This window comes from Lutra lutra, chromosome 1 (assembly GCF_902655055.1).
Source record: "Lutra lutra chromosome 1, mLutLut1.2, whole genome shotgun sequence".
Classification (NCBI taxonomy): Eukaryota; Metazoa; Chordata; class Mammalia; order Carnivora; family Mustelidae; genus Lutra; species Lutra lutra.
In genome coordinates this window covers 168,787,101-168,803,289 of record NC_062278.1, presented here as the reverse complement: position 1 = coordinate 168,803,289, position 16,189 = coordinate 168,787,101, and the positions used below count along the sequence as shown (strand labels likewise).

The 16,189-nt window shown below is 42.4% G+C and overlaps 1 protein-coding gene across 4 annotated transcripts in view; it reads left to right on the top strand.

Moving 5' to 3' along the window:
- TSEN2 (tRNA splicing endonuclease subunit 2) overlaps positions 1-16,189 on the top strand; it is a 41,491-nt gene that overhangs the window by 22,242 nt on the left and 3,060 nt on the right. For all 4 annotated transcript variants that reach the window (XM_047744388.1, XM_047744386.1, XM_047744397.1 and 1 more), the window contains exons 7-10: positions 5,176-5,226; positions 7,720-7,858; positions 15,277-15,313; positions 16,069-16,180. In XM_047744388.1, coding sequence (XP_047600344.1) covers positions 5,176-5,226; positions 7,720-7,858; positions 15,277-15,313; positions 16,069-16,180 — 339 coding nt within the window. The remainder of the gene's footprint in view (positions 1-5,175; positions 5,227-7,719; positions 7,859-15,276; positions 15,314-16,068; positions 16,181-16,189) is intronic.

Sequence of the window (16,189 nt, the reverse complement as noted above, 5' to 3'; positions counted from 1 at the left end):
ACTGTATTGGACAGCACAGGTGTAGAACATTGTCACCATAGGAAGTTCTGCTGGACAACACTGTAGATTCCCCTTCTCTAGGTGCTTGAGCTCTCTGGGCCTTGATTTCTTCTCTGTATAATGAGGGTTGTTATGTAATGCCTTGTTCATAAGATCTTCTGGGAATTAACTACACCATGTAATGGGCTCAGCACAGTGCCTGATACATAGTAAGTGCTCAGTAAGCGTTAGTGCCTGCTTTTCTTGTTGTTATCATCATTATTAAATTACTTGTAAAAGCTATTAAGTAGCTAGTTAGAACCTTTTCTTTTGCAATCAGTATTTTGCAGAAATGTTCACTGGGTACTTACTCTGTGCTGGGCACTGGGCTAAGTACTAACAATACAGAAATAAACAGAATATGGCTCTGGTCCTAAAGATGGCCCAGAAACAATTACATTCCATGTGGTCTGTGGATTGTGCCAGTGTTGCTTCTCTGGTATCCTTGTACCCAATGTCTGATGTCTATCAAGTGCTTAATAATTTCATTTGTTAAATGGGGGCATTCAGGGTGTGGAATTTGCACAGAAACTGGTGGAGTCCAAAAGGACGTGAACTAGCTGGAAAGCCTTCATGGAGTTGGTGATATCTGTAGATGTGAAAAGATAAATAATGTATTGCCATTTGGACACTGGACAGCATAGACTCCTTCATGCAGCTCAGACCTGGATGACAACATAGGAGGGCTAGATCATGAGGGCATATCTACAAGTATCAACCAGGGCTCTGACCCGGTCTTGGCGGTGCTGGGGCACTGCAGTGGCCATGTCAGGAAAGGGCAGGTACTGGAGCTGGCATCAGTAGGAGACTGCTGGAGGGTTGAGGAGGAGGCGGCAGCAATAGGCAGAGAGGGCATTTGGTGTCGGCCTCACTGTTCCAGGAGGTGACTGGTTGTGTTCCATGCGATGCTTTTTACTGACAAAAAAAGGTGTCACTGTCTGCTGCTGTCTCCCAAAGACTCCTGAAGAAAGACAAGAATAATGGGAGGTAGATGAGGTTGCTCTGCATTCTTGGAAGCTGCTTGGTTCCTGAGGACATTCCACAGAGGTCTTGCAGTTTTCGGGGAATGTGCGATTAAACCTCGCTCTGCCTCAGTTCTGTTTTGGCAGATTGCCTCTGAATGAATCACCCATGTTTGGTGTACCACTTATACAGTTTAATGTGTTTCCATAAATGTCCATCAGGAACACAGGCAGCCCTTCTCTGGTGATTCAGAGCAGTTTTTTCTAGAGCTTGGGAATGATAATACCACAGCTGACTTAAAGATCTCTTAGAGATCTGTTACTGAGAACTGTTTTTCCATTATAACACTTTGGGACCTAGCTAGATTTAGTGATGACATTAAAACCATCATTAAACTTTTCGCTCCACTTTTGCTTTGATAGTAAAGCTTACTAATGAGATCTCAAGGGACATAATCACCTACCTCCCCAGACTTCCCCCATCTTCTGATGATTTAATTCTAAATAAAGCCAACTCAGTTGAATTAAGATCCATTCCATCTATAATAAGTGCCTATGAGCAGTTTGTGTACATTCATAAAAACCATTTATTTTAGGCCAATAAATATTAATGAGGCATTGGTTTCATCAGTTCTTAGGAACATTTGTTTACTGATAATGGAAAGTTTCTGAAGAACTTAAATTCTAACAGATACTGGGAAGGAGTCTCTTGCTTGGCAAGGAGAGGCTTGAACTTTTCCAGGCTACAGTATCTAAACAGTTTTTTATAAAAGGAGGGGAAACTAAAATGAATTGAGCAGTTAGGTACTTTGCATAGACTTTAAAATTTTTATGAGACTTCATCTCATTAAATCTTTTTTTTTTAAGATTTTATTTATTTATTTGACAGAGATCACAAGTAGGCAGAGAGGCAGGCAGAGAGAGGAGGAAGCAGGCTCCCTGCTAAGCAGAGAGCCCGATGCGGCGCTCGATCCCAGGACCCTGGGATCATGACCTGAGCCGAAGGCAGAGGCTTAACCCACTGAGCCACCCAGGTGCCCCTCATTAAATCTTTAATAAGGCGTTTTCAGCCCCATTTTGTCAGTGAGGTAGGAGAGCTTAAGTGATACTTGCAGGGGGCTTGCTGTTAATGAAGATTTCAGCCCAGCTCTACCACATCCCAGAGTTCATCCTCCCTGTTGTCCCGTTCTGAACCAAGAAGTGATGGCTGGGAGACGTCGAAAGGAGAAGCACTTGACTGTTGGAGAACCCAAGTTCGTCTCCTCCAGGCAACTTCTGACCACCATTTGTGTGCATCCTTCCTGTGTGCCACAGGAAGACCAAAGGTCAAAGTAAGATTGTCGGACACCTGGGAAGGCTGTCAGGTAGCTGCAAGGGGCTGTGGGGCATGCAGCATCCACATGAGGAGAAAGGAGCTGGAGAGCCAGGCCTGCAAAGACCTGCTCTCCTTGACTCCGGCAGTGTCATAAACGGGGTCGATTCTCTCAGCACAGGCACAGAGCAAGCGCCATGTGTTGGACCCTCTCCTGAGCCAGGGGAACAGCAGGCAGAGTTTCTGCTCTCACAGAGTTGACTTTAGAGCTGGAGAGACGCATATAAGAAAGATCTTTTCAGACAGATGTGTTCTGGGTTGCCTGGGTGGCTCAGTGGGTTAAGCCTCTGCCTTCAGCTCAGGTCATGATCTCAGGGTTCTGGGATCGAGCCCCACGTCAGGTCCTCTGCTCAGTGAGGAGCCTGCTTCCCCCCTCTCTCTGCCTGCCTCTCTGCCTACTTGTGATCTCTCTCTGTCAAATAAATAAATAAAATCTTTTAAAAAAATAAGTGTATTTTGAAGAAGATGATCAGGATGGGGGTTGCTTAACAAGGGTGGAGGGGAAGACCTCTCCAAGAAGTGACGTTTGCATTTGGGGCAGAATGTGCCAGATACTGGAGTAGCACTTACAAAGGTAAAGGCAAGAATGAGCTTACTGTGTTCAGGGGCAGACATGGAGCCAACATGACCAGAAGGAGTAGTGGTCAGATCTCCAAGGAACTGGAGGCTGTGGGAAGCAACATGCCATAAAGCCATTTGGAGGGTTTTAGTAGTGGGAGCCACGTGACCTTCATGTGGGGAAAAGATGACTCCAGCTACTATGGAGAATGCATGGAGCAGAAAGGCCTTTGAGAAGTCCAGGCAGGGAGTAGCGGCTGGGACCCAGAGAAGCGGGGTCACCTGCATCTTTAGAGAAGCTCTAGGTTTAGATCAGAGTGGAACTAAAGTGGTAGTTCTCAAGCCACTTTATTAAAAATTATTGACGATCCCAGGAACATCTTTATGTGGGTTATATATGTCACTGTTTGCCAAGCTAAATTAAAACACAACTTTAAAATTTGTTCTTTAATTCATTTTAAGATAATGATGATAAATCCTTTATACATTAACATAAAATTTTATGAAAAATAACTACATTCTTATAAAAACAGAACAAATTCAGTGAGAAGAATGGCAGTTTTCCCCTTCTGCCAGTTGCTTGAAGGTCTGGCTTTATAGAAGTCAGCTGGATGCCCACATCTGCTTCTTTATTCAGTCTGTTGTGACACCACGTGTCTTAGAGCCTCTGGAGAGAATGAGCAGGAACAAGGCAAATAATGTGTTCTTATCATGAAGCAGTTTTGGCCTGGAGACCTCCTGAAAGGGTCTCGGGGACTTCAGGATCCCCAGACCGCACTTTGAGAACCACTGTTGTAAAGAGAAATGCCATGAGATAGGAGAAAATGACACGGGGTGGGCTCAGGCAATTTCTGGGGATCACAGAAGTGTTTCCTTAGCAAACCTTATCGCTACTTGAAACCCCCTACACCTCCATGGCCTGTGCTCACCTAAGTCCTCTTGTGGTTTGTTGCTGTGTGTGCTGGGGCAGTGAAGAAGTATGCTTGGTGAGCACCAGTCATTGGTACCATGCTGTTGAACAGAAATGCGTAGGCTTGGGGCGGGGGACTGCATCTCTGTCGCCATACTGTGTAAGAAGGCCCTCATCTGTGCCAGGTAGAGGCAGCAGAATGGTTTTCGTTTGGTTATAATCTTCTGTCCTCATATTTATAAAGAAAGTACCCCAGTTTTACTGATAACCACCATTTAGCCACTAGGACACACCACTCTCGTATAAGTCTGTTCAGGTGTAAATATGGATCCTATCCCCATCTACAAGTATAGTGAACAGTGCTTGGTGGCATCAGTGTTTGGCATTGTCTTACTTTCATCAGAAAGCAATTGGGGCACCTGGCTGGCTCAGTTGGTGTGAAGTATATGACTCTTGATCTCAGGGTTGGGAGATCGAAGCCCATGTTGAGTGTAGAGATTATTTTAAAAAATAAACATTTTTTTTTAAAAAAGCTATTTTGGGACTCCTGAGTGGCTCATTCTGTTAAGTGTCTGCCTTCAGCTCAGGTTGTGTCCCCAGGGTTCCGGGATCAAGTCCTGAATCCTGCTCCCTGCTCAGTGGGGAACCTGCTTGTCCCTCTGCCTCTCCCCCTGCTTGATCTCACTTTCTTTCCATCAAATAAATAAGATCTTTTAAGAAAAAAAAGGCTATTTTAATTTCCATCTAAGTGTGATTTTACTCAACTACAGCTGATTTTGCTTTTCCTCCTGCCTCCCCATGCAAGTAAAACATTACTATATAATGAAGTTCATGGAAAGTTAGGGATTACTTAATGGGAAATCACTTTACAAGCAAGGGTGACTGAAAAACTCATATTTTGTTATGCAAGCCAAATTTATACTGCCCACTTTCACAAATTTCTATGTATTTCATCCTGTAAATTTTTTTTCTTGGTTTAATATGGTTATTTAATTTTGCAGAGGAAAATCTAATGAGGAAAGGTTTCTATTATTACAGCTATTTACATCATTTTTCAGTTTAGCTATATGGTTTTTAAGGGGAAAATACATGGAAAATACACAAATGCTTTGTTTTTTACTGATTTTTTAATCAGTTTGTGACTTTCATATCTTCTTAGACTTTTTTAATCCTTAAAATTTGCATGAACCATTTATGTTAAAAATATGTGATCATTTTTTGAAGGTGATTTAAGGACATTAATTTATACTTGAGGTAAAGAAAAATCTGTAAAATAATTTCTCAAGAATGTGGGATAGTTTCTAATGGACATTTTCTGCTTGCTCTGTTTTTAGGCCTTTTTCCTTGTCTATGCTCTGGGATGTCTGAGTATTTACTATGAGAAGGTAAGATGTTATATTTAAATAAAATCCGCTTAAATTTTTCCTGGTGTTAAAAGCAGGCTGTAGTAATTTTCATATTGCTATAATACAAACTTACCTACCTTCACTGAATGAAATTGGAGTTAAATTTTTTCTCTAGGTTTAGGCTTTGGGCCCTGAATTGTGATTTTTTAGGGTGAGGGTAAGATTTTATTTATTTATTTTAGAGACTACAAGTTTGAGCAGGGGGAGGGGAGAGAGAATCCCAAGCAGACTTCATGCCAAGTGTGGAGCCTATTGTGGGGCTTGATCTCGCCACCCTGAGATCATGACCTGAGCCAAAGTCAAGAGTGAGACACTTAACCGACTCAGCCACCCAGGCACCCCCTGAATTGTGATTATTAAGACAGAAGCCAGGTTTGACTCTTTCAGATTGAATTTCATTCCCAGATGCTAGGAGAAGAACAATATCTTAGATAATGATCAGGAAATTGGCATCAGAACAGTACTAAAAATTACAACTGCCAGTGTTCAGTGCCTCCTTTGGTAAAAGCTATGTGTTGGGTACCTTACAGGCAGTACTTCTGATCCTTGCCTCTGGCTCGTAAGAATTCTACAGATAAGGTAACTGAGGCTCAGAGGAAGTAAGTAACTCAGCCAGGGTCACACAGCTAGTCTGGTTAGAATTAATACTTGAAGCTATGTGAAGGTATCTCCAAACCTGTGATTGTGTACTGTAGCCTGCTGCCCTCAGAAGGAAGTTCCACGAGAAGCTGATACCATTGCTTACCTTCTTGTAGAGACCTTGGGGAGCTGGGCACACAGGTAGAAACGGAGACTTCACTGTACATTTTTATGCTTTGTGAATTTGGACCATGTGAATATAATATCTATTCCAAATAATTCAAATGAATTAAAAAGAGAAGGGTCAGCAGAGCAATAAATAGAATGGGGAAAGCATATTTTGTTTTGTTCTTGGGAGTGCATAATTTTATCATTCATCAAATTCCAATTATATAAATTATTTTCAAGAGTATTCCAGTAGTTTGAAATGGGTGATGTTTGATGTTTGATGGGTGACTCATTTTCCCAGATGGTGGCCATTCTTTTTTTTTTTTTTTTTTTTTTTAAGATTTTATTTATTTATTTGACAGAGATCACAAGTAGGCAGAGAGAGAGGAGGAAGCAGGCTCCCTGCCGAGCAGAGAGCCCGATGCGGGGCTCAGTCCCAGGACCCTGGGATCATGACCTGAGCCGAAGGCAGAGGCTTTAACCCACTGAGCCACCCAGGCACCCCCCAGATGGTGGCCATTCTTAACCCACCTTGCCTCCTCTCCTGGGCCTTAGTTGAAATTCTTGAGAATCTTCCACTGCTACCTAGAATCCTCAGCCTCTGTAACATGATGGGCTCTCCATACTGGCAGTTCAGCCTTCCTTATGAGACTGTTGCTTATTATGGGAGTGCTGAGTGTTTCCTTGCTTTGGAATTTAAACGCCACACATGTATGGAGTTTCTACCTTAGGAACAATTAAAAGAAGAAGAAGAAGAAGAAGGAGCAAAAGAAAGGAAGAAAAAAACTGTATTTCATATTTATGGATTTAAAATCTCAGGCTGAGACAAACTGAGCAGGTTTCATTGACTGAGCCTTAAACCATCCGGAGAATTAAATGTTCCCGGAACCAAGCCATTCTCCATATCTTCATATCCTCTGTTAGGAACAGAATTCTCTTTAAAGCAGTTGCATTATTCATTTGTGACATGAGATAAATTCTCTAGTTCCAAAGACTAAATGGGGCATCTTTTTTTTAAGCTTTTACAAAATTATGTTTTGGTTTCCTGAATGTGGCCTGACATACAATAGCTACTCAACTTGGGTCAGTGAAATGTTTGGGACATCCTGGCCTCCAGCTTTGGTGGACTTGTCGCCCTCAAGCACCTGACACTTGCTCACTCCTCTCCCTGGAGTGTTCTTATGTAGCACCCACTGCCACCCCCAGTCCCCCCGCTGCCCCAGGATCCCCCCCATCCCAGCCACCCCCAGTCCCCCCTGTTGCCCCTGGTCCCCCCCCACTGCCCCCTTCCACTTGGCTGCTTCCGCCTCATCTCAGACGTTGCTATTGCATGGCGACCCTTCCCAGAGCAGTGCTCTCTGATGGAAGTGAATATAAACCTCAGAAGGAGCTACATGCTTCATTTTAAATTTTCTGGTAGCCGCATTGAAGGGGTTAAAAGAAAAAAAGTCTTATTATTTACAGAGTTTCTTGAACTCAAGTATCATTCTTGTGTTCCTACCAAGTCTTTGAAATTCGGTGTGTATTTTCCACCTGAGGCCCATCTCCCTTCTGGCCTGTGTCTGGTGCTGCCACACTGGGCAGCACAGGCCTAGATTCTCCGTTAAGTCCCTTGGTCATGGGTGCTGTTTGTGTTTACTGCCGGTACAGATGTCAGTTCACTGGCTTGATGATGAGCAAATACATACATAATAATGCCCTTTTTTTTTCTTTCACCAACGTTAGGAGCCTTTAACAATCCTGAAGCTCTGGAAAGCTTTCACTGCAATTCAGCCCACATTCAGGACTACATACATGGCATACCATTACTTCCGAAGCAAGGGCTGGGTTCCCAAAGTGGGACTTAAGTATGGGACAGATTTATGTAAGTACTTCCTGAATCGGTAGAATGCTGGTTCTCAGGGTGAAAGCTGAATTGGTAATAAGTGCTGTTGCTGGTTTTTTCCTAAAATGATACCTTCATTTTGGCTTAGATAAAAATATTTGGGTTGGGGTGGAGGGTTTGTCCAGAAGGAATGAAAAGGAAGTCTAAGGGGAAAGCCTGGAGATAGAAGCCTGTAGCCCCAAGTATTCAGGTTTTCTTCTCACCTGCTCTGTAATCTGAGAAAAGAGTTTTATATCCCCCATTCCCCTCCTCTCATTAGCCATGTGATTGTGTGATACAGGGCAGTCCCTTATCCTCTAGGCCTCAGTTGTCTCATCTGGCAAGTGAGAATGATCATACAATCCTAATAACCGCACCGATGCTTTGTTGACCACTTACTATGTGTCAAGCATTTTAAAATTCATTATCTCATTTAATCCCTAAAGCAATCTTATGCAACTGATACTCTTATTATTTTTTTTCTGATTATGGTTGTGAGAGAATGGGTCATTTGCCCCTAATAGTTTCCAGGGTCAGCAACTTAACAGAGCTTGGCTTTGAATTCTGAAGCCCAGGCTCTTAGAAACTGCCTCCTCTCATCTTGAAGGAAGGATTCTGGACCAGATGAGCACTTCAGTCAACAGATAATTACTGAGAGTCTTCTATGGGCCAGGTGTTCTTAGGGGCCAGGAATGCAGAGGTGAATGAGACTAACACAAAGCTGCCTTGATGGAGCTGCTTGCATTCTGGCTGGGGAGACAAATAAGCCAATAAGTAAATGTATAATGTAATTTCAGGGGCTATTACATACTAAGAAAAATAAAACAGAGTAAAGGGATAGAAAGTGAAGGAAATTAGTTAGGAAAAGACTCTGAAAAGATGTGACCACAAACAAAAATGTGACCACAGTGAGGGAACAGGTCACTTGAGAATCTGGGGAAGAACAGGGTAGGCACAAAGTGAACAGCAAGTGCAAAATCCCTCAGGCAGGAATGAGCTCGGTCAATCTCAGGAACAACGTAAAGACAGGGCGTCTAGAACTTAGAGATCCCAGGGAAGAGTGAAGAACATAGTAGGCACAAGGTAAAGAACAAGCACAAAAGCCCTGAGGCAGGCAAGTCTCAGGAACAGCATAAAGACAGTGTTTAGAATTTGGAGATCCCAGGGGGAGAGTGACGTGAGGTGATATCTTTAAGTTGGGCTGACACAGAGCATGTAGGGCCTGGTTGTTTTTCTGGTGATTGGAAGCCTTGGGAGATTTTGAGCAAAGAAGTGACTTGAAATGAACAGGACCCTCTGTCGTCTCTGTTACTAATGGACAGTGGAGTGGGTCAGGAACAAAAATGAAGCAGAGAGACTTAATTAGGAAAACTGAGCCCAACTAGCCCTGCAGACAGATTGGATGTCAGAATTTCATTTAAGAGGAATCAGGGATAATGCCTGCATACCTGGAAAATGATTCTAGAGCACAGGAGTGCCTTCAGATATAAATTTGGAGTTGTCATTAATGTAAGTAGCTCTCAAAGCCACAGGCCCAGGTAAGTGGACGTAGGTCCTGGGGTCCCTTCCAGCACTTGTTTCACTGCTAAGTCCCTCAAACTCATTTTCTACATCTGCTAAGTGAGGGTGCTTCCTGGATGTTTTCAGAATTATGAGGCTCAAATAAAAATGTCAAGCTCTTTGAGAAATCTTCTGAGAAGTCATGGCCCTGAGGTCTTGTGAGCTGTGTCATATACTTGTTTCATGTGTTCTGAGCCTTTTTTGCCTTTTTTTTTTTAACACACAAAGCCAATTCCATCTTTTAAATTTTAAATGCTCTAAGATTGTGCTTAACCTGAAATCATAGGATAGTCTTCAGGAGACCCCAGCATAAAATACTGTGTTTGTAGATTGGTGTGTTTTTCTGATCAAGAGTCCACCTCTTTCATTAAATTCTTTAGTGGGGAAGGAGGGTGTCAGCAGTCCAAAATAAAGGTTAAGGATTTCCTAATCCTCTAAGATAAATGGCTTCTTTTGTTTCTTCCATGCCTGGATTTCAGGTACAGATACACTGACTTAGGGTTAGCACACAAATGACCAGGATTAGCTTGAGATTAGCTTGCTGGGTTTCCACATAATTGTGTTGGCCACAGTTCACGATGCTTAAATAAGTTATGTACCTGTTTTATTTCCCTTCATTGGCTTCCCACCCTGTTCTCCTTTTCATTCTCCTGTAAGAATAGCCGTTTGATGCAAACGCCTGGCAGGTCTTCCTCAGCTTTCTCATTGTATGAGTGAAACTTGAGTTAGAATTTTCCAGTCAACAAGGCTGCCCCGATACTTTCAGAGATGGCATGGGGCTAGTCAAAAGAGCTCTTTGGCCTCACAGCCAGCTTTTCTTCTTTACTGTGTGGCTTCAGGCAAGTTACTTCATCTCTCTGAGTGTCCATTTGCTCATCATATAACATGGATAACACCATCTTTACAAAAAATAAATAAAAAATTGCAGGGGAAAGGGGCCTTTGTTGACTGCCTTCTAAGCATACCTGAGGTACACTCATGTATGATGACTGATGTATTTTCAATACTAAGCCATATTTGTGAAGAGTCATTTTTTTTATTAAATTTTTTTTTTAAGATTTTATTTATTTATTTGACAGAAAGAGAGAGACAGCAAGAGACTGGTGGTGGGGGGAATGGGAGAGGGAGAAGCTGGCTTCCCACTGAGCAGGGAACCTGATGGAGGGCTCAATCCCAGGATCCTGGGATCTTGACCTGAGCCAAAGGCAGAGGCTTAAAGACTGAGCCACTGAGGCGCCCCTGAAGAGTCATTTTTAAAACAAATCGCCTAATAGGGATGGTTGAAAGGACAGATTTTTTTTTTTTTTTAAAGAAATGAAACAACTGTTATTTCCCAACTCCCTGGAGGCCTTTGCCACAGCTGGGTCATATCATGTACTTTGAGCTGCTTGTATAATTAATGTGAGACCAGGTTTCTGGACCAGCAGCAACATGAGGGGTGTCTTCACATTTCCTGCTTTAGCAGGGGTTCACAAGCAGTGCTAGCCTGGGATAAGAGGAACAGCTTCCTGGGGCGCCTGGCTGGCTCAGCTGGTGGAGCGTGCAACTCTTGATCTCGGGGTTGTAAGTTGAAACCCCACATTGGGTGTAGATATTACTTAAAAATAAAATCTTTTTTAAAAAAGAAAAGAAAAGAGAAACAGCTTCCTAAGCTTTTCCTCTGCTCTAGGCACAGGCGCTTGGTGCCTGATGTTTTTTAACAATAATATTTTTTTAATTTTAAGGGCCAGTGACCAAATCACACATACCCTAGAGCTGTCAACACAGGTTAAGCTCAGGACATCCCCTCATAACTATTGTTTCTGCTTATAGAGGTAATGACCCATGACAAAGGGCCATTATGAAATTCACATCTTATCAGGAAACTCTTCCCTTGAATAAATCTTGTCAATCCCTTTTCATTCCAGAAGCAGTACTCGGAACAAATGATATGGATCTCAAATTGAGTGCAACTGCCAAGCTACTTGACCTTGATCACCCACTGGTGAAAACCAGATTAGAAACCAAGTGGGAGCCTTTCCTTATATTCCCCTCCCAAAGGTTCCCACAGCTGCTGGCTCTCATGGTGACCCAGCACCTTGCCTTGGTGCTTTTCTTCTCTCATCTTATTTAATTTTAATACTCCTGTGAGGCATATGGCATTCACTTCCTTTTATATGACACTGGGGAAATTATAGTTTAGAAGGGTCAAGGAAGTTGCCAGAGGTCCCCCAGCAAGTAAGTGTGGAGGTTCGCTCCGTCTGGGTCCAAGCTCCGTGTGCTTCCACCACACCAGACTGCTGCTGCCGGCCAGAAAGCTGAAAACCAGCTCCAGGTGTATATTTTTCTCTGACACATGCAGCTACTGGTTGATGTGACTGACTTAAGATCTAGTTACTCCTAAGCCTCCCTCCCACCTTGACTGAGTTGGGTCATGTAATTTCATAGCTGCCTATGAATTAGGAGTCGCAAGACAAGTGGAATGATGGGAGACATTAGAAGCCAGCAGAGTACCAGGTTCCCAGAGACCAGAGGAGCCCTCCCTAGTCATGACACCCATCTCAGAGGCTGATAATTGGTTCTGCGTCCAGGAAGAGGCATCAGAGCAGCTCCTCTGTACTCACCACAAACAAAGAGCTGTGTCTTCTTCCCATGTCTTGGTTCTTTCCTAAACCACTCTCTTGGCTTATTTTTCCAGTTAAACATTGTAAATATATATTTTTTATTTTATTTATTTGACAGAGAGCTCACAAGTACACAGAGAGGCAGGCAGAGAGAGAGGAGGAAGCAGGCTCCCTACTGAGCAGAGCACCTGATGTGGGGCTCCATCCCAGGACACTGAGATCATGACCTGAGGCGAAGGCAGAGGCTTAACCCACTGAGTCACCCAGGTGCCCTACATTTTAAATATTTTTATTAACATTTTCCACATCTGCTCACACAACCCATAGTATTTCTACATGCAACCCATGAGAATAGGGACATTCTCCTACATAACTATAATACCGTGCAATACCTGAGAGAAATCAGAACTTAGAGTATCATCAAAATACCAGAAAACTTAAATTTCTCTCTGTTGTCCCCAAAATGTCTTTTGCAGCTATGGGGATTTTGTTGTTGTTGTTTTAATGCAGGCTCTACTCATAGTTCATGTATCACATCTGGTGTTAGGTTTCTCTCTTATTTTTCTAGGGTTGCCATAAGAGATTATCAAAGTCTGGGGGTGCTTAAAACAACATAAATTCACTTTCTCACAGCTCTGGAGGCTGGAAGTCTGCTGGGCAGTAGGGGACATTGATCCCTTGCGTCATCAGTGGCTAGTGGCATCGGGCGTCCCTCGGATTATGGTGGCATCACTCCAATCTCTGCAAAGAGCCTTTTCCAAAGAAGGCCATCTCCCAGATTCCAAGGATTAGGACATGAATGTATCTTTTGGGGGCCACCATTCACCCCACCACAGCCTCTTTAGCTTTTTTTAAATCTGTAACAGTTTCTCTACCTTGTTTGGTTTTCATGACTTTTTTTTTTGAAGAGTCCTAGAGGATATCCCTCTACATTCTAGATATGTTTGTTTCCTCACGATTAGACTCCAGCTCACATTCTTTGGCTTGCGTCGGTGCTGTGGGTATTGTACCCTGTCAGGAGGTACTTAATGTCAGGCTGTCCCACTGTTGATGATACTAAGTTTGATTAGTTGGATAAAGTGACCATTATCAGATGTCCATTGTAAAATTGTGTATTTCCTTTTGTAATTAACAAGGAATGTGTAGGATGAGACTGTGCATATCTGCATCCCCAATAATTATAATGGTTGCCCAAGTTGGTTTTTGCCCTGATCATTTTCTAATTCTGTCATTCCTTCCACATGACATGTCTGGCTTACATTTATAAGAAGGAGCTTTCTCTTTTCCCCATTCTCTCAGACTTCGTTTTTGAATGCCCAGGATTTCTTAGACTTCGAAAGTTTTCATCTTTCTGCTTGAGAGGCATTTTTGTAAAACGATTTTATTGTTCACTCTGAAGACACTGTCATCATTATGAATATTATCCCAGGTAGCATTTTGAACCCTCACTTTATGCCAGCCACTGTGCCAACACCTCTATCTTTAATTACTACCCCCAGATTTTATAAGAAGGAGATTGAAACACAAGGTGTTGTTATTTGGTCTTGACACTAAAAAGACTTGAACCTGGGTCTGTCTGATGCCACTGTTCATGCTTGTAACTTGTAAGCTATACCACCAACCTTATCAGTCATCTGAAATGACCTGACTTAGGGGTGGAGGCTGCTTTCCAGCTATGTAATGTTCTAGTGTCCCAGAAGCATGTTAGAGATGTGTGCCTGATTGTAAGTAACGGTATCTGAGTGCTGGAAAAGATCTCAGTTGCCCCTGTTCTTCATGTTGCAATTTTGGAAGCTGAGGCTCAGAGATGTTAGTAACTTGCTTGAAGTCATACAACCATGAGTGGCAGAAACCTGGCAGGCAGCAAAACTCCTGAATTCAAATTCATTCCCTACACCACATCTCAGAAAGCTGAGGATTGTATGTTAGGGTATTTACTTAAATTTGTCCCCTTACACGCAGTGAATTTGAGCTGACTTGCCAAATCCTTTAACTATAATTTAAATAGGAAATATCATAGTAAGAAGGAAACATGACCCTAGTAAATGTAGTCTAGGTGAAGGGTTGCTGTGATGTCCATGGGCCTACGGGTTACTACTCATGCTGTCAAGTTGGCTCTGAGCTTGCTGAGCCTAAGGGAAATGTGATTAGCTACAGTACTGGCATGGCCAAAAAAGAAAATTTTCTCAATTCCTCAAAGGATAAAAAGCTTTCCTGCATTGATTTTTGCACTGGGGATAGTCACAAGCTTATAGATAGAATTATGTGTTAGTAAAGATAATTTTTATACCTGTAGTTACATATAAACCCCAGATCTCAGAGGCTTAACAACAGAAGTTAATTTTGCATGTGCAATCCGAAGACTGGTGTCTCTGAGTGGGGGTGCAGATCAACTCCCAAAGGTGCTTCAGGAGTCTCGCCTTCTTCCTTACGGCTCCGTGGTCTTCACCACATGGTGAAGGCTTTGAAGGTCATCTTCAAAAAGAAATAAGTACAGGCTTGGTACATGGCAGGGTCTTATGGGCTAGCCTGGCTGCTTGGGAGACTAAGAGAAATAATCTAGCCATGTGCCTAGAAAGAGAGGGAATGAGTTTGGTAAACAGACTTGCCACAGACTTTGTGCCTCTGAAGGGTTCCCTATGCAGTTCAAGATTCTCCAGGTCAGAGTCCTTGCCCCGGGCTCTTGTGGGCACTGGCTGTTGACCTCCACAGATTGACTTAGTAGGGCAGACTCATCTCCAAATGACCTGTATGATTACGTGACTGTTTTCCCCACCTGACTGAATTTCTTAAAAAGTAGTGATGATTCTTACTTATCTCTAGCACCAAAACTCCAGCCAGCTTGTACCTGGCTGGAGTAGCTCAGACACTTTGAATTACTTTGATTTGAAATTAATAACAAAATATTGGTCAACATTATATGTACTTCGCATGTTTAACATAATTTCACATTCTCACTCTGGAAGAGTATAAGACAAGAGGCAAGACCAAAATCACTTGTATTTGAATTTGGATTTCATTTGTGAGGGAGGGTGAGATAAAATTGTTAGGATCCTGGCCACAGATTTGCTTTACTAATTGCTTTTTGTTCCAGGGGAAGAAAACAGTTTGGGTTTTAAAAATAGATCACGGGGCATATTGCAGATTACCCATATATAGATAATTGGGTATTTATATCTCTTTAGAGAAGAGAAAATGCCAGTAATAAGATTTTGATTTCAAGTGGTTATACATTTTCTTTCTTTTTCTTTGCAGTGTTGTATCGAAAAGGCCCTCCATTTTACCACGCGAGGTTTGGAGTGATTTTTAAATAAGTTTATCGTTTAAAGGAACAGGAGGAAATTTCTGTCTTCAGTGTAATTTTCAATGCCACAGAAACTATTACAGTCGCTTTTCTCTTGACCTATTAGGAATAGATGCTCTAAATCTGTGCCTTATACATTAACATTGTTGTACTATATGTAAAATAATGAATAGGTTATGACAAATGTGTTGTATGTAGTGTTACACTTTTAGTTAATCTATTGCAGTAATTGTTCGTCTTAATATCAGTGAGTGTTAGTATCTAAACAGTTAAGTGAATTCATGGCTTTCTTTTTTTCTTTTTAAGATTTTTGTTTATTTATTTGACAGAGAGAGGGAGAGATCATAAGCAGGCAGAGCAGCAGGCAGAGAGAGCGGGGAAGCAGGCTCCCTGCTGAGCAGAGAGCCCGACGTGGGGCTGGATCTCAGGACCCTGAGATCATGACCTGAGCTGAAGGCAGAGGCTTTAACCCACTGAGCCACCCAGGCGCCCCGAATTCATGGCTTTCTTATTGGAAGAAATATTTCCGTTCTCTCCTTGTCAGTGTTGAGATGAGCCTGAAAGTTTTTAATGTAAAGCAAACGTTTTCATTAATACTTTTCCCAGTAACTTGCAAGGACATTTAGGATTAGATGATGTATGTTTTATTTTCTGTATCTTTGTACTTGGTAGAATAAGCATTATTCATTTAAAGAGGTTGATTTCATGCTGTTTATTTTTATAATGCCTTCTGTGTCTTCCAGTTACTCTGTCATTATTGAGTTGGTCGATGACCATTTTGAGGGCTCTCTTCGCAGACCTTTCAGTTGGAGGTCACTGGCTGCCTTGAGCAGAGTTTCAGTTAATGTCTCCAAGGTAACAACA